The 18,911-nt window shown below is 31.2% G+C and overlaps 1 protein-coding gene and 1 long non-coding RNA gene across 3 annotated transcripts; both read left to right on the top strand.

Annotated features, from left to right (window-relative positions):
* Window positions 1-220: 220 nt before the first annotated feature.
* Window positions 221-5,356, top strand: LOC108909422. Its single transcript, XR_001964418.2, has 3 exons — window positions 221-443; window positions 3,157-3,342; window positions 5,324-5,356. It is a non-coding gene; the product is annotated as an uncharacterized LOC108909422 (long non-coding RNA).
* Window positions 5,357-7,762: 2,406 nt separating this feature from the next.
* On the top strand, window positions 7,763-17,743 carry LOC108909418 (sodium-coupled monocarboxylate transporter 1-like). 2 transcript variants are annotated; one of them, XM_018713751.1, is made up of 13 exons: window positions 7,763-7,846; window positions 9,062-9,244; window positions 9,583-9,722; window positions 9,784-9,991; window positions 12,595-12,872; window positions 13,443-13,510; window positions 14,518-14,672; window positions 14,746-14,886; window positions 14,942-15,160; window positions 15,220-15,367; window positions 16,514-16,636; window positions 16,694-16,854; window positions 16,924-17,743. In XM_018713751.1, exons 3-13 carry the CDS (start codon window positions 9,596-9,598, stop codon window positions 17,279-17,281), a joined length of 1,986 nt encoding a protein of 661 aa, XP_018569267.1. In that variant the 5' UTR covers window positions 7,763-7,846; window positions 9,062-9,244; window positions 9,583-9,595; the 3' UTR covers window positions 17,282-17,743. The 2 variants fall into 2 exon arrangements, with proteins under 2 accessions (XP_018569267.1, XP_018569266.1); XM_018713750.1 differs by lacking the exons at window positions 7,763-7,846; window positions 9,062-9,244 and adding an exon at window positions 9,448-9,523.
* The last annotated feature ends 1,168 nt before the right edge of the window (window positions 17,744-18,911 follow it).

Below are 18,911 nucleotides of genomic sequence, written 5' to 3' on the forward strand. Positions count from 1 at the left end.
GGAAACTGCCAAATACTGCTTCTAATAAATCGTTTACATGAAGATTACAATAGTGACGCAATGGTTAATAAAATCCGTCCAAAAAGAAAGTGGGACAACCATAAATACTGGACTAGCCTTCCATGCGATTCCTTGGTGCCCAGATTCTGCTAATGTCCAATAAAATGTCGATATCGCAAGATTTACTGGCAATAAACAGGAAAATACTGGACCCGGCCATCACTTTGATTCTCGGAAGAGAAACCCATGCATTTCTTGTACGATGCCGTCCATAAAGGACATCGAAGGAATTATCCCGGTTTGCAAAGTTGATAAATTGTGAAGTGAAACCTTTTGACGGCAGTAGAAAAACTAGTAGACAGTTCGGTGAATTTTTGTGAAAATGGAAATTATTCAGTTTTTGACCAAGCATATGGTGCCATGGAAGAATGAGAAGAAAAAAGGTAGAAGTATTATTTTAAATTAAATGTCAAAATGAACATTCAAAACGATACTTAATACTTTTTTTCAAAAATATGCAATAAACTACCCAAACGCAAATAAAATAGGGTGGAAATGATAAAACCAGAAGTACCAGAAAATATCAAATCTGTGGAATATTCCCATTTTACTTTATCAAAAATGTTACAGTAAATTATAGAAGAAATGTTCGTCAAAGCAGAGAAATAAATTGATGTCCTTTATGTGATAATTTTTTTGGGTTTAAATTTACTACCACAACCCAGTACCTTTTTTTCACTGGAAGCATCACCTGTCTAAGTTTAATGATTTTTTTGATTGTGGATTTTAAGCGAGTCCGGGAAATTTCCATATTGAAATGTAAAAACTTGTTTATCAAATCATATCTACGTATTTATATTGGAATTGTAATTATGTATTTACTTTCAAACTATGTGCATATATATTCAGTTTTATCCGCAATTATTCAAAAAATGCTGAACCTTGCAAATGTAATTATACATGTGTATTTTCGATATTTAAATTTGCTTTTCAGACTTACATTTTCTTCACGAATGGAGTAGAAATAAACTTGGATTTTTTTTTATTTTTTGTTTTATGAAAATAGTCACTTGTTCAAAAACAAATATAATTAATTTATATCCAACATATGTGTAGTGTCCTCAACTCTTAAGATCTGTACCTCTGGCGTCAATGACAAAAAAGAAATATGTGTGGAAATTTGACATTTTTTTTTTGACATTTTGACAAAAAATAATCTGCAACGTATTTTTATTTCTGTAATCGGCCTATTTTGAGTTTCTCCATTCTATGTCGAAAAGGGCAATTTATAGTTTTTTAGAAAATTGACGGCTAAATTAGAAGTATTCGCGAAATGACTAATGTTAAAGCATGACTTTTACTGTTCGATATACCCAGAAGAACCCTGTGAATCTAATCTTTGTTGCAGTTTTGAAAAAAATTAAAGGGTTATGTTTTTTGAGATTAAACACTAAATTTTTTTAAGGTTTTCTCGCATTTTTACTGTAAATAACGTTTAAATTGACGAAAAAAAAATTTNCGGTTTTTCTTGAAAACGCCACCTCCTATCGACTTTGGACAAGAGGGTCTTTTCTGGGTAAAATTGAATGCTCTTTCATATTTTTCGAAAACATTTGCAAAATATCAAATCGGCTATACTTTTTTTTATAAAAATATGCATAGAGACCCCTCTATCTCCACCACTGGAACTAATATGCGATGATTTTCTGTGTCAAATTATTTGCCCTTAAATACTAAGTCTTTCGCCGCAACATGATGATTTTTTTTGTCAGCGGTTATTTAGTTAAAAAATAAATAAATAAAACAAAAATAAAATTGAACGCCCTGTATCTCAGAAACGAAGCGTTTTAGGACCCATATATATATAGGAACTTTTAGACTCAAAATGAGGTCTTCTACTGATTCCTGAAGTCCTGCTATTTAAATGTGAGACACCCTGTATAACAATATTAATTCTACCCATAATTCCTGATAAGGAAGCGGTTTCGTGTTAGACGTTTGTAAAATGTAAATGGATATCTAGAAATAACCTATACGGACTTGGTGTAAACTAGATAGAACCAAAAAGCTGATTATTATAAGTATTACCAGCAATAACATAACATGTTTAATTGCTCAGCTCCAAACGTTCATTGGGATCAATTTAGAAGTCATGGATGCGGGGACGCTTTTAAATTTGAATGAATTTCATATTAATTTAACTTATTGTTTAAAAACCACTATTGATAGAGTAGAATGTGAACCATTTCCTTCAAATCTATTATACAGGTTTATTTATGAAAAAAAAAAAAATATGTTACTGCTTGTTCTATCATTGTCTTACTAAATATGCAATTTCTTGTTTATAAAACGTTAGCCTTAACTGAAAAAATATACACCTAGTAAGTAGTAATTTTTATTTATTTCCACTAGTAGTAGAAAATAAAAAAGCTGTTATTGTTTTTAATGTTTTTAGACTAGTTACTTAATATTCATGTCAACTCTGATCTGTACAAAATATGTACCGTTAACTGTAATTTTTGTTCATTTATGCAGTGTAAGTAGGATATTTAACCAAATTAATAGAAAAAGTTCCTAACCATACAATTTCATTCATTCTCTGGATATGTGATAATAATTTATTGAAAACATAGTTGATTTAAAAGTTACAAAACACAGTTGAGGGAAGTTATATAAGTAATATTTTATTTCATTCGTAGTTAACTAGATTATTTGAATAATAATCTTATATTTTGACACTTTTAGCAATAATTATTTAGATTTGGCCTAATAGTATATTACTTTTCTTGAAAATGGTATATTCCAGCAACATGGAGCATTTGGTAAAGCCATTAATAGTTTTTCATAAAAGCGAGTTACATTTGAAGCAGCTTGGAAAAAAAATAAGAGCGAAAATGCCTACATCCACCCCCGAAGCTACTTCCCTGTGTGTAAAAAAACTTTACCGTGCACATACATTTTTGAATAATCAAAAATTAAAAGCATACTAGATTTAAAAAAAATAGTTTTTGAATAATTTTTTTTTTACACGGAGCGTTTTCTTTAACTTTTTTTAATTTGTGATGCAGAATCCGTCATTACAATTTGGCCAAGTATTTTAGTTATACCTTCTCTAAACTGATAATTTGAAGTAATCTAAACTTTTAATTTTTGCAGGTTTAAAAAGGAACTCTTCTCGAAATGAGTTGTTAGTTGTTATGAGAAGTGGACTCTGTTTAAGGATGCGACAATCACAATAATAAAACAAAATGGGACACCATCTTCATCCAGGATCCAAAAGAACGTACCACAATTCTTCCAAATTGTTAATTTCGAGGTTATGTTATCAACAAATGAGATCTGGTAATGAAAATACAAATTTTTATGAGAATATGTAATTGTTTAATTATAAAATCATAAATTTAAGAAATGTTGACCCTAAAATATATTTTGAATTTTAACATTTATAAATTAAAATTAGATTCTATTATCTTTTTTTTTTTGGGTATTTTGTACTTGGGAAAATATTTAAAAAATTGGTCAATAAACCCTTGTGCCAAAAGGAGCAGTCAAGGGGTATTTTTATAAAAAACTTACACTGAAAAAAGCAGGCAAATACCTACCAAAATAGGAAAAACACATCACTATATATCGCCCATTTCAAAATGTTGCAAACGTTTCGAAAATCTATCTGTTTTCATCTTCTGAACTTATAAGTACTGATTTTTCGTTTTAATTATTATTGCAACAATTTAAATTTGTTTGTTTCTGTTTGTTTCCATAGTTAGAGAGATAATATGCTAATATTTGAAAAAAATAGAAATATTTATACAAAACTAAAACAATTAATATTTAAAGAAAACATAATATGCATCTTTTAGGTATGTAATATCTTACATCTAACAATTAATTATTGTTTTTTCTAAATTTATAAAACTGTCTTAAACGTAAAAATTTTTATTTTGTTAGAATATCAAAAGTATGACTTTTATATATTTCTGGATTCATTATTGAAAAAACCATCTGATGCAACCAAAACATACAGTGTTAGTTAAAAATAAGTACTGATGAAATTCAATTCCAGTTAAACGCATTTTTTTCAAAAATTGATTTTTCTTCCATATCTTTTTAAATCGATGTTCAATTGTTTTGCTGACATAATATTCTGGGTTTGCACATTTATCTACGTTCTGTCAAATTCAAATATCTTATGGGATTTTTCGAGATTAACTAACTTTCTTATTAGTTTAGAAAAACATGCTATATAAGAGAGTTGTAGCTATAAATCAGAAGTATTTATGACCTTATTGAATAGAAGAATGTTCCTAAAAAGCCCGACAAATTGAACTATATAAAATGGAACATCCTGCATATTAATTCATATTTAGAACGGCAATGTAGATCCATCAATCTTCAAGTCACATGCACAAAAATTCTTAAATCAAGATTGGTATATTAATAGAAATATATTCTTAATACTGTCTAATATACCACAATTTTAAACTAAGTAAAATCTCTTCCATCAAGAAAACGTTCATTTAATTGAAGAAACTTTATTTAGTTTAAATTGTGGTATATTAGTATCAAGAATATATTTCTTTGCGTATATACAAGGTGTTCCAGTTAAAACTTCCCACCTGCAAAATATCGGAATTAAAAAAAAATAAGACGTCGATTTTCATTTCAAAGGGGACACGTGATGGCGTAAGTTTTGATAATTTTACTGTCATATCCAACAAAAATTTAAAAATTCGTATGTCGTATTTAAAGCTTAAGGGTATTTTACTGGAACGGTATAAATATACCATCCTTGATTTAATATTTTTTTTGTGTGCACTGTATACTGCACTGCACATTATATGAAAAATAATATAATATACACAGCATGCTACAGAAGTATTTAAAAAGTCTTTAAATTAATTGTATTTGATTAATTTAAACTGGTTCGTAATAAAATCATTTCCGATACCTCGAAGTTAATTAATACTTGTGTAATAAAATCAATTGTGACTCACTATCTGTTCATAAAATAACCACTTAACTAATTTACTGCACTAGGTACTTACTTTTTAAATACCTCATATCTACAGTAGGTTATATATTTTGCGGTCAAATCATAAAACTTGTTTTGGAAATATAAAATAGATTGTTTATGGATTTGTTTACATATTACAGCTTTCCTGTTTTCCTTCTCTCACTGCAGATACAGAAAGAATACCTAGTATTAAAATTTCTTATTATGTACCTATTTCACTTTACTTTCCCAGTATTTTTATATCGAGCATGTCTTTATTCGTTATTACACCTACTAATAATGCTAAATAATAATCAATTTATGTTGTAGGTTGTGACGAGCCAATTTTAAACATGAATAAAATCAGAAAATTATTAAGAGGTTCCCATTTTTCCACCAGTCCATTTGGGTGAAATTATTCTAAAAGTTGCCTTGTTTAAGTAAGTTTTATTTTTTGTGAATTTATATGTCTATACTCTTTTCAATAAAATATACCCACTTACCAAACCTTTTTCTATGACCAAACCTCACATTTTATTCACAGTGTTGTTGATAGTTATTATAACGTAGACCTGGTAAAAGCGAAAAAACATAGGAGTTGAAATAGATATTTACACCCAATAGCTATATTTCTAGGTATTTCATATTCAGATAACATCTAAATTATAAAAGGGTATGAAAATATTGTCCCTTTTTGAATTCAAGAACGGTATGTAGAAAATGAAAAGTTTTATCAATTTTTCTCTTTTCAAAAATTTATAATATGTTACTGTTTGATTCAGGTATTTTCGAAATATTTCAGTTTAAAACTATTTTTGAAAAAACAGGAGGGAAGGAGGATTCCTTCAAAGGTCACAAGAGTCCACAGTAAATGCTTCAAGGTAGTTAGAACTAAGCCAAATTGAAATTATTAGAACGTTACCTACATAAATATAAATGCCGCCCCTATAAAACTATGCCGGATCAAAAACTCACCCAAAATAAAAAAAATTCAGCGATTACAGTACTTCAGAGAAATGTTGCGCTTGAAAAATGGCGACCTAAACTATTTTGAAAAGATTTTATGGACTGATGAAGCGACTTTTACAACAGCTGTCATTTTATAGGGTTTTATAAGGTACTTTGACTGGGGAAAGATATCTGCATTTTCTTGAAAATCAAATAGAAAACAAATTGGAAGACTTGCCGCTGATCGACTATACCAATTTATTTCGGCACCAAGCCTCCTCATAGAACCAGAGCNTTTACAACAGCTGTCATTTTATAGGGTTTTATAAGGTACTTTGACTGGGGAAAGATATCTGCATTTTCTTGAAAATCAAATAGAAAACAAATTGGAAGACTTGCCGCTGATCGACTATACCAATTTATTTCGGCACCAAGCCTCCTCATAGAACCAGAGCAGTACGAAATTATTTAAATAATAGGTTTGATTTGTGGATTGGTAATGGAGGAAATATTCAATGGCCTTCAATTAGCCTAGACCTTACACCTTGGACAGTTTTCTGTGGGGTTACTTAAAAACGAGGTTTATAAGGAAACTAGTGTAAAGTACAAAATTTAAGTGAATTTTAAATGCAGTTCTGAAAATTAATGAGTATTATTCGAAGTGCATCAATAATAATGGCGGTCACATTGAGCATCTATGACCATTTGTGTTTTATTGGTTTTTATTAATTAGATATTAAAATTCTGTTAAAAATTAAGACTTGTTAAAGTTTAGAATGATTTTTATTATTATCATGAAATAAACGAATAGCTTCAAATTTTTCGTTCTCACTAAACATTATTTCTTTGTTAAAATAGTTTGTTGTAGGAAATAAATTAATGATGATAAAGAAACTTCTGTCAAAGTCATTTGTTTGTTCCGCGTGCCTGGTCCATAGCCACTGGGATCCGTCAGACCTAAATTTTCTTCCTATTTCTTCAAAAATAGTTTTAAACTGAAATATGTTGAAAATTCTTGAATCAAACAGTAACATATTATATATTTTTGAAAAGATAAAAATTTAACGAAGTCAACTATGCACTAATATATAGAGTATTCCATTAAAAAAAAAATTAATTGAGTGATTTCCATTATTCAATTGTTTTTTCTAATACTGTATTATAAAAATTCACAAAAAAAAGCTAAAGCTTTTGTATTAACAACTTTTTTGTAATTTCAAAAATAAACTCACAATAAGTTGTCTGATTATAGTGACTAACCCTGTACAAACAATTCTATGAGCTCGTACAGGATGTGCTGTTTCAACAAATTAAAAAAAATCTGCAGATTGATGGTATGAGATCCATGTATCCTACTAGCTATGACCTTCACCAGATTTGTCTTCATGGATTTTTTTTGAGAAAACAAGAAAATTAAGCTAATTGTACTAATATCGTATTAGTAGATTGCAGCCATACAACTTCTGAATAGATTTGTATGAATTTTATTGATTTATATTCAATTAGTTAAAGTTAGTACCTAGTTCATTTGAAGAACGTTTTTTAATTTTTTTTCCACAGGTCCTCAGTAACAACAACTCGTCTTGTATGGTTAATTTGATTTAATGGTGTATTTCATTTATACAACATTTAAGGTGTTTTCCTTCTATGCTATAAGGTAATTTTGTATATTTTGGACACTCTGTATATAAGTAGGTATTTCATGTTATCGGTAACACTTTAGAATATCATCGTTAATGGTTCCTTGAGTTATTCCTGAACCATTGCCACTTGTTGTTAATATAAACTACGTAATGAGAAATTTTTTTAAGTTATATCTACATACTAAGGTAAAGTGTCACACATAAGGAGACAATTTTATTTTACTTTTATTCATTACGGCCATAATACCAGTTCGACAAGTAGGTAAGAAACGCTGTTTTTAAGTAATTAATACAATTTGAACTGAATTTTTCTGACTGTACTCGTCCGATGGTTTTTGAGGCGCTGAATCCGAATCTGTTCCTCAGAATTTCTCTGTAGTGTCAAGTTTTATATCATAACTTAAAAGTGTGAAAAACACGGTTTTTAACTGTATTTGAGATTATGTTACATCACGAGCGTCCTAGATAAAAACTTTATAGGAAAGACTCCCCTTAAAATTCACCAAAGAATACGAGGTTTCACCATTTGTGAATCACCCTGTATAATGAAGATTTTTGTTAATACCTTATACAAGGTGTTTATTAAGTACTTGTACAAACTTTAAAGGGTGAATCTTTAATTAATTTGAAGATAAAATGTTCATATGAACTTAGGTCTGTAACGGCTTAGTTCTTGAGATACAGTGTCCAAAAAAATTTTTTGTCTCAGCAATTATTGTAAATGTTATTAACTTATTTGTAGAAGTAGTTTAGTCTTAGTCTTGTAAATGATCTAAGTTTGTCACATCGCGATACAAACAAAAAAAAACTTATTTTTCAAAAACTCTTAATGATTCAACTTAAAAAATTCCAACGCAGGTTTAACTTTAACAGCGACAGATAATAAGAGTACCGTTTTTACGTAAAATTGAATGGGGAATAGGTATGTTTAGTCAAAAATGACATACAGTGCTACACAAAAAAATTATGGTTATTTAAATACATGTACGTGGCGCCCTCTAACATTAAATAAAAAACTAAGTAAATATTTGAGGTACTCATCATCAGTATTCCCAGTTTTCCAAATGTCGTCAAATTGCCATGTTATTGAACAAACATAATCAAAATACCAAAGAAAAAAAATTTTTTGCATCCTCTGTATCTCAAGAACCAAGCCGTTGCGGCAGGTTTTTAATATGAACTTTTTATCTTAAAATTAGTCAAAGATCCACTCTTTAAAGTTTGTACAAGTACTTAATAAACACCCTGTAGAGCTAAGTTGTAAAATTTAATTGAAAATATTCATAAAAAACTGTGCAAATATGCATAACTTTACTACTCATAAATAAGTAGTAACTAAAAGGCTTTGATCAGAAAAATATGAGGAATTAGGAATCTTTCAACTTCCAAATTCCCTTGAAGTAGTTCTTCCCCATCTACAAGCTCCCCCTCCTAGCCATTTTCCAAGACTAATTAAGAAAAGTATTTATTTGTGCAGCTTGCAGTTGAAAACGATAGTCCATTTTTATTAAGTGTATGATCTACTGTTAATGACTGTTGAGTGTGGTTTTGTGGCACTGCCTTCGTCAGTCAGTGAATTAAAGAAGTCCCTCCAACCATCCAAATACAGTTTAAAACTAACTCCGAGATATTTTCTACACTACCATAATTGTGCATTTTAGTAAGTAGTGTTTATACAAAAATTCTTAAGGAAAATATTTTTAGAACTGGAATAAATGAATATTTTTAAAAAACGATGTTCTCAAATCAAATAAAATCTAACACTTGCTCGTGAGATTAAACCTTAGGTCCGGAAGTTGATTATTTTTTAGTAACCTTTCGAAAATTCGTGTCTTTCTTACTTATTTCTCAAAAAAGAGTTGGTAAGCTCTTCTTTGAAGATACGACATTTAAAAGATTTAAGTTCTCATTTGAAGTATTTCATGCAAACTGAAAATAGGTAAATTAGCATTTTTTAATAATGTTTCTAATTTTATTAACCAATTGTATTATTTTTAGGTGCACTTCTAGCATGGCTACCTTTAAAGGGAACATCCCTTATTCAAGACTGATGGTTATTTTAGTGGTAGTTTGTCTCTTTCACTTCGATTATTACTTAGTATCTGCTCAAGATTTCAATATATCCAATACGGAAGAATGTAAGCAAAATCCATTACTAAATTAATTTTTATATATTTTTCCTGTTGTTGTTTTTTTCAGCAATTTGCGAAAATGCTCAGTTAAAAACCAGAAACAGAAACGCCTTTTCGTGGGTAGATTATATAGTCCTTGCAACGATGCTAGTCGTTTCCTGCGGAATTGGAATTTTTTATGGGTTCTTCGGACCCAAACACGAAAATAGCGAAGATTTTTTACTTGGGGGCAGCACTATGGGCACGTTTCCGATGGCCATGTCACTGGCAGCAAGGTGAGTACGTTTATCATCAAGATTTTTCCGCAAATCACATCTAGATATAATACAAACATTTATTTGTGTATTTTTCCTATTTTTCTTAGCGTGAAAAAAATAAAACGTTAATGAAACAAACCCTTGGGCCCAATCGATCAGACAAGAGTTATTTTTTATGAAAATGGTTTTGCTAATCAAAAATCTCACAATTGAAATAAGCAAATAAATAGAAAATACGAAATACACATCACTGTATATTTTACATATACAGGGTGTTTCAGAGTTGAAGTGGCAAAAGCCTAGAAGAGATTCCGCTCTGCAGAATACTATGTAAAAAAGTCCGTAAGTGCTTCGTTTCTGAGATACAGGGTGTTAATTCTTTTTTAAATTGAGTTTAAAAAAACGCCGATTTGAATGAAATTTTTACGGTACAATTATCATAGGTACATCCACTGGACCAATTAGATTTGATCCAGAGTTTTCAGGGGCGTACCCAGCGAGCAAGTTTTTTTTGTAGAAAAAAATATCTCCCTGTAGGTTTTTTGCGGTTACATGTAATATTCATCAGTTAAACCCATTAAAAATAGTACATTTGTGTCTCTTCTGTCTACAAAAAAATAACGACTTGCTCGCTGGGTACGCCACTGAAAATTCTGGATCAAATCTAATTGGTCCAGTTGATGTATGATAATTGTTTTAATAAACATAAAAATTTCATTCAAATCGGCAAAAGCGCTTTTTTTAATGTAATTTTTAAAAAAATTAACACCCTGTATATCGGAAACGAAGCACTTGCGGACCCATGCTTATAATATGAACTTTTTACATATTTTACTGAGCGGATTCTCCCCTTTGTCACTTCAACAATTTAAAACCCGGTATATTGGATTGAACGAAAATTGATTTTCGAATCGTCGACGACGGCATACATATCCTATGTATATTGTATAGTGATATGTATTTTGTACTTTTTATTGTCTTGCTTTTTTCAGTGTGAAATTTTTGGTTAGGTAAAACTACTTTCATAAAAACAACCCTTGGCCGATGCTTTTGACGCAAGGGTTTATTTTAAATACATTAGCGTGTAAAAATGTGCGTGTAAATTGAGTGTAAATTAGCGTGTAAAGTTTATAATTTTGTACCGTTCCTAGATTGTCCTTCGACTACGAATTTGTTTTTATTACTTCAAAATCCAAACGTGTTTAAAAAAATAACAGATTCGCGCCAAATTTGATATACGGGAGTTTTCGGGATTGCTGATCACGGATCCGAGGTCAATTTAGCAAAATTCAAAATGGCGGATCCAAGATGGTCGACCAAATTTTCAAAAAATAACACATTCGAGTCAAATTTGGTACACGAGGGTTTTTAGGGTCGCTGATTACGAATTCGAGGTCAGAATTGCGACATTCATTTTGCAATATTATTGTTTCCTTTATAACCCGAGTAGGTACCCAATCATGTTTTAACCTTCTTTACTTCGGCTATATTTTTCTGTAAAAGATCTATTCACGAGTTTTTTGCCTAATTTCAGGTAATAAAGTACATGGGTAATTGATTAAATTTTTAAAAACGAATTTTGTAATTCTGATCTCGGATTCGTATTCAATTACCCCGAAAACCTCCGTATACCAAAGTTGGCGCGAATGTGTTATTTTTTGAAAATTTAATCGGCCATCTTGAAACCGCCATCTGGAATTTTGCAAAATTGACCTCGGATCCGTGATCAGCGACCCCGAAAACCTCCGTAAAATAATGAACATTTGAATATAGAAGAAAATATTTTTTGTATTTTTCCTAGGACTTTTTTGTAAATTTTTCCTATTTTTGACCTGTTTTTTGAGGTTAGAAAATTCCTGTGATGTGATAGATCAATTCTGACACCGGATTCGTGATCAGGAGCTAAAAATACTACGGATATAATATGTCGCATGAAAAGTACAGAAAATTTTTTTTGTGTGTGGCTATGTTATTAGGTAAATATATCACTGTATGTTTTCTGTTACTTAATTTTATTGTAAATACATTTTTTAAAGTTCTGATATTATTATTAATAACATAATTTTTTAATTTACGGTTATAGTAGGGCTATTGTCGAAGATCTCTATAATAAAAATGACGTGGAAATTTATTCCTATTTTTTATTTGAGAGCGGATTAATAAAATATCCAAATAGTTGCTTATTATTTTTTATAAAATCTTAATGAAAATCCTGTTCGCGAACATCAGTTTTTCTATAAAATTGTAAGTGCAACTAAAAATTTCCAGATGCATTTGGTTTATTGACCTTGAAAATTTAAATTGTTTTTCCTGCGGCACTTTTTCTTTTCTTTCTTGCCCACCAGGTAAAAAAGCCACGAACCTCAGCTATTCACAAAGTCACGAGCCGCTACTGGAATATACCTAAATAAAGTGGAATACACAGAGACAGAATATTATTTAATCTAATTACTTAAACACCTTTCTTAAAATACTAGTGCATGGAAAAACTTGACAAAATATATTTGAATGAACACTTAGAAATATACAGGGTATATGTAAATAAGTGGAAAAATTCATGGGGTAATTCCCTGTGAAAAAATAAAGGTGAATCCACTGACTTTTAACGCAATATTTTTCAGTTTTGTTACCGCGGTGGAATTGCTTGGCAACCCCGCTGAGATGTACACACATGGTTCTCAGTTCTGGATGATCTGCATCCCCTTTATCCTGGTGGTGCCCTTAACGTCTAAGCTGTACTTACCCGTCTTCATGAATTTGAGGTTGACAAGTTCATACGAATACTTATCCATGCGATTCAGTCCGAAGACAAGGTATCTGGCTAGCGGTTTGTACATCTTTCAAATGGTCCTGTACACTAGTGTTGCTGTGTATGCTCCTGCGTTGGCCCTTAGTAGCGGTAAGCGTTAGAAAACTGATCTTTAAAAAGTTACAGGCTTTCGATTTTTTTTAATTTCAAACCTTTAAAGACATAACTTTTTAATGAAACAAAATTGCACCAAGGTAAGTAAAATTAATAGAAATATTTTCATTTTAATCTAAAGAAGCTACCTTTGAAGAATGGTCATTCGTTTAAGAACACCCTGTACATTGAAATATAAAAGTTTGTTGAGTTTGGGACAGTCAAATTAGAGAGTACCTCTTTTATGTATAAATGAAATTTTGTATAATAAAATACGACATATGCGGTAAAAAACTTAGCATCAAAAAAATTAAGGGATAAAATGTCACTTGGAGAGGTAATGGCTAGCGACCTCAAGCAGATAGTAAAATATTAGCAACAGTGACATATTTAAAAACTTCCTATACCAAAAAACCAATGTTTATACGAACTTTTTATCTTAAAATCACTCAAATAATCGTCTGTTGAATTTATTGTACATACTTAATTAACACCCTGTATACATACATGTTTATTCGTTACCGAACAAATGTCATGAAATTTATTTATTTATTTATTTATTTTCAGTTACTGGATTAAATGTCTATTTGGCTGTAACTGCTGTGTATGCAGTATGCATATTTTATGCATCTCAGGTAAGTGTGTAACAATTTAAACGAGATTTTAAAGCAGTGTTTATTAAAATATAGTTATTCTAAATTCGCGGAGTGTTTTTAAGATATATTTCAACTGAAACAATAGACAGGAAATGTCATTTTAAGTAGAAAGTTTTCTATGATGAAAATAGTGTGGTAAAATTGAAATAATTTAAAAAAATTAAAATATAAAAAGTTGCAATATTAGAAAGATTTATATGATTTGGGCAAATAGATTGATTTATAATAAGGATATTTTTTCAAAAAATATTTCATTTGTACAGAAATCTCCATTGTATTTATTCATCAGTCAAGCTCCGCAACATTATGTTTTCCGAATACTCACACCACGCAGCGAGGGTTTAACTAACTATGACACAAAATCCGCATGGTTTCTGTTTCCGAGAAATTCGGCAATGAAATTTCACGGATTTCGATAATTAAAAGTGCTTTTAAGCTTTACTGGTACATTATATCAATTTAAAAAAAATGCACTTCTTTTTCAATTTTCTTACTAATTTGTTTATTTCAACTGGAATTAAGTAAAATTTGAAAGCAATCTATTGACTGATTTAAAGAAATTCATTTTTCAAAATACATTAAAATGTTTATTGCTTATGTTCTTGAAAACAATTATCGATATTTAGCACTTTTTTATGTCTTTTAAGATGCTCATACATAAAAACGTGCTTATTGTTTACTGAAAATTCCACAAATAAATTTTTATTTACAAAAAGCAGCGCATCTCTGCCACTGTGAAAGAAATGAAAACTACTCGGCTAAGAAATGAATGCAGTTGACAATAATCCAAGGAACTGTGATAAGTTTGATCATCCATTTTGAAGTAATTTAAAAAATGTGTTTTTGGCAGTGCATTTTATCATGCATTTTCAAAACACTGTTTATCGGAAATTTTCTGTTTACAGAGACATTTCCTGCCTTCTGCTTTGGCGGTATATTTTGGAAACACTTGTCTAATAAAAGTTTTGTTTTCCATGACGCGTCAGGGTGGTATGAAAGCAGTAATCATAGCTGATACGTTTCAAGCTGCCGTTCTGCTGGGTTCTATCCTGTTGATAATGTACCTTGGCGAACAATTTCTTGGAAATCAAGGCGTAATCTGGTCCCAAAGCTACTATACTGACAGATTAGAACTATTCAAGTAAGTATAGTAACTACATTTTGACAGAAAAATCGTAAATTTCATACTTTGTTAATCTACCTTCCGATTTCAGTTTTAATCCAAGCCTAACCATCCGCCACAGTTTTTGGTCGGTAGTGGTGGGTGGGACCTTTTATTGGATGACCATGTTTTGCTCCAATCAAGCCTCCATTCAAAAATACCTTTCGGTTGAGCGAATCTCCCAAGTAAGAAAGTACGAATCTAAAATAACTTTATTTCAAACACCAAATAACATATTTTCATTCAAGGGCTCTGTGGGTATCTTGCGGGGGTCTTATCCTTATCTATACCATCAACTTCTACACTGGTATGATACTGGTAGCCCACTACAAAACCTGCGACCCCATCACCTCCAAAGAGATAAACGCTTCCGATGAAATACTTCCATTGTACATCATTACCATCATGGGGCATTTCAAGGGACTGACAGGTTTCTTTGTCGCTGGTATGTTCGCTGCTAGTTTGGGGTACGTTGAATATTAGAAAGTTTTTTAATTAATTATTAACACTAGGTTTTATAATTCAGAACTGTCGCGTCAGCTCTGAACAGTTTGGCAGCTGTTACGATGCAGGATTTCCTCGGGACTGCTTTTGGTGTGCATTTGCCTGACAGGAAAGGAGCTCTGGTTGCAAAAGTGTTGTCGATAGCTTATGGAGCTATCAGCTTTGGCTTGGTACGTAGCTGATACGTCTGTTAAGAGCAGAAATACAATAATTATTGTAGTAAAATCTGTACTACTAATTTGTTGGGATTAGTAGTAGTGGTTATTTCATTTTTGTTACTTAAACTGTCAGCAACATAACTTTCTGCAGTTGTGGCTGATTTCCACCCACCATGCCTCTTGACTGCTAATACATCAACTCCTGTATTAGCCAGTAACGTTGCCGATGTTCTTCGGAATGAATGGCCTGTATATGTTTCAGGATGTTCTAGTTTCAAAAACTGTGCAATCTTATTAGGAATCTTAGATAGAAAAGCGTGAAATTTCAGTTTTAATTTCCAAAGTAATCTTGATATATTTCTTAAGAATTTCTGGGTGATAAACAGAACCCAAACGAGAAGTAATTGTTAAACGTACTGACATATCATTTTTAGAATCTGGAATTGTAACTACAATAATATGATCGAAACTTTTTAAATTGATGTACAAAGTAAGTTTGCATTACTCATCAGAAGGTTATACTCCTGCAAGACCGTCACTACGTTCATTAGCGAATACATATGTTTTATCGGGTGCCTGAACGAGAAAATCGTCGACTTCTTTTGTAAAAACAACAGTTTTATTTCCAAGATCTCCGAAACAAGAGACATTTCATGGTCCTTCGAGCCGGATGAGACATTTCATGGTCCTTCGAGCCGGATGAGACAGTTTGACTTTTTAGGTGTATAGTCGTCATTCTTACGTTTCAAAAATGCTCTCAGCTTGGGATATTTTGATATATCCACGTTTTCCTCTATGAAAATAGTTGTCTTAATCATTGAGTATTCCATTCTTTGAAATTTCTATATGCTCGTCTGTAGCGCACTTTCGACTTCTCGGGCAATAAATATTCGAAGGCAGAATTTGCTACACTTTCTATTTGAAAATCACTCATTTAGAAATAATAATTCAAAACCAGCAAAATTGTATCTTGTATGTAGTTTTGTTTATAAACTCCTTAGAAGCGACAAAATCCAAACAACCAAGGCAACTATGCAAGATTTCGAATGTCAAAGCGCAAAATTATCCTCGACTGGTAAATAATACTTACCCCCTTTATGGTGTAAATAACTATTTGTGGTACATAAACATTATAGGTTTTTTTCAATTAACTTTTAGGTGTTTATCGTCGCTCAATTGGGCAGTGTGATGCAGGTAGCTATAAGCTTCAATGGAATAGCTGGTGGAGTAACTTTAGGATTATTCTCGTTAGGAATGTTTTTTCCGTGGGCTAATTCAAGGGTCAGTACTTCTTTCTTAAACCATACTCCCGCCCTACTATCTTGTTACTTTCCATAGGGTGCCATCTTTGGAAGCCTAGTAGCTGTAGCTCTTGTGACACTAATGTGCATTGGCCAACAAATTTCCATTGCCAACGGCACTATGAAGGATGATACCAAACCTATGAGCACCGAAAAATGTCCCTGTTATGATCAAACAGTTACTGAAGTTTCCAATGTGTAAGTATAAGCATAAAGATACGACTCTATGAATGATACTTGCGGAAATATTCAAATATTCGTTTTTAGGTCAGAACCAGTATATTTTATCTTTCGAATTTCCTACATCTGGTACTCTGCGATAGGTTTTCTGATAACTTTCATCCTAGGGGTGTTGGGATCTCTTGCAACTGGTCCTACGAACTATAAAGACGTTGACGGTGATCTTCTATCGCCGCCTGTAAGAAGTTTATTCATTTCTTTGCCAAATCGAGTGAAGGATTGGTTGAATATACCACTTAAGGATAATAGTGGTACAGACACAAAGAGAAGTGTGGTTAAAGAAGCATTCACGATTAATCTTGACCTATTTGATCGGGAGAAGAAGCAGAATATCTTTAACGAGCAGGTTAAGTCGAAGATTAGGAAGATATCAGCACCGTCTTAGATCGCGATGAGAATAATAATAGAAACAAAAAAACCTAAATATTTAGGTATTAAAATTGCTATTTTTTTATATTCTACATACCCGCCTATGTTTAACTTTTACAAACGCATATCATTAGTGAAAACTGATTATTTTTTACCTTTTCTAAGATATAATTTTCGTACCCCGGGACTAGAGTAGCTAGTGTAACTTCAAACAACATTTGGGATCTACACTGCATGTATTGTTGTCAAATATCGTATTCCTCACACAGAAGACATACAAATACACCGTTCAAATGTAATGAAATGAAGTAGTAATCTATTTGGCCATTTTTGTTTCGCCAAATTAACGTTGTTAGCGCTCTGTTGTCGTATCTCATCAGGTGGAATAATATTACGTTGTTCACCTAAACTAGGCCGATGTTCATGCTTTACAAAAATGGTTATAAATACCTACATTTTTATTAACAACTTAATATATTCTTTTAAAATATTGCAAATTTATCAAATTGGTAATTTTTTTTATATATAAATTTATTATTGTGTACATATTAAAAAACATCAAAAATAATTATTTATAGATATAAATTAATTTTACTTACAATTAGTCAAGTATGCCTATTCACATACGAATATTAGTTAATATTTAATCAATCATGCAAAAAACTATTATTTAAAAAAAAACTCGAAATTTTTTTTATGTTCTGTAACTTTAAAAGAACATGTCGCAAAGTCATAGAAAAGCAATACGTTATTTCGCTCTCTGCCACTCCATTGGTTTCAAATAGTTAGTTTAAATCCAATAGGCAACACTGATAAGCGCACTCAAAAATGGCGTAGACAAGAATTTAAGAGGGCGGGCTTTAAATTTGCAATATATAGTCAATTTAACTCGACTTGCAAAATTCGTTTGAAAATCTCTGAATACTTGGGCTCCGCGTAGCAAGCTCCTACATCTGCAGTGTTTACAGCGGTGGTCATGGTTACCAACGCGAAAGTCGGAGTGGAAGTAGCGCATATTTACTATGCAGTTTGGGCACTGTTTAGTACGGCCGTAACCAAATAGTACCTAATTATTCACGGCTTATTTTATTATTAAACGTAATTTTTTACGTATGCGGTAAAATTTTCGTACCTACGTAATTGCTTCTTGTGTTTTCTTAAATATTGTAAAATTTTAAATTAATTGTAAAGACAGATTAACAGTAATTGAAACAACAATGGTGCGAGAAATAACAAACTTTAATGGCAACATTAATTAAAAAGTTCGTTTTAGACAAAAGCAGACGAATGGACTTCACTATAAAAAGTAATGTTGAATCTATTTCCTCTTTATGTCAATAGTATTTAAAATAAAACTGCCTAATTATATTTAATTTTTTTTTCAAATATTTGTATCTAAATTTTTCCTTCAGGAGCCGCCACTGAGTATTCCTCTAAAAAGCTGTGACTTCAATTAATCTCGATAATACTAATTTATATATGCGTAAATACATAATAGCTGACCCTCACAAAGGTTTTTGACCCTGTATATTTATACATATATCATCTAAAAGCTTTTTCTATTCTTGTTTGTTTTTTGTTTTGATATCTAATTATTTTATTATTAAATCTTACTTTTAAACTCTTCTTCCCAAGAGGGATTCTTC

The sequence above is a fragment of the Anoplophora glabripennis genome, unplaced genomic scaffold (genome assembly GCF_000390285.2).
Source record: "Anoplophora glabripennis isolate ALB-LARVAE unplaced genomic scaffold, Agla_2.0 scaffold337, whole genome shotgun sequence".
Taxonomy (NCBI): domain Eukaryota; kingdom Metazoa; phylum Arthropoda; class Insecta; order Coleoptera; family Cerambycidae; genus Anoplophora; species Anoplophora glabripennis.

Excerpts from the sequence above, each read along its gene's own strand:
- LOC108909418 (XM_018713750.1), top strand. Across the intron at positions 14,887-14,941 it reads CGAATCTCCCAAGTAAGAAA|GGCTCTGTGGGTATCTTGCG; the intron begins GTACGAATCTAA and ends TTTTCATTCAAG. Across the intron at positions 15,161-15,219 it reads ATGTTCGCTGCTAGTTTGGG|AACTGTCGCGTCAGCTCTGA; the intron begins GTACGTTGAATA and ends TTTATAATTCAG.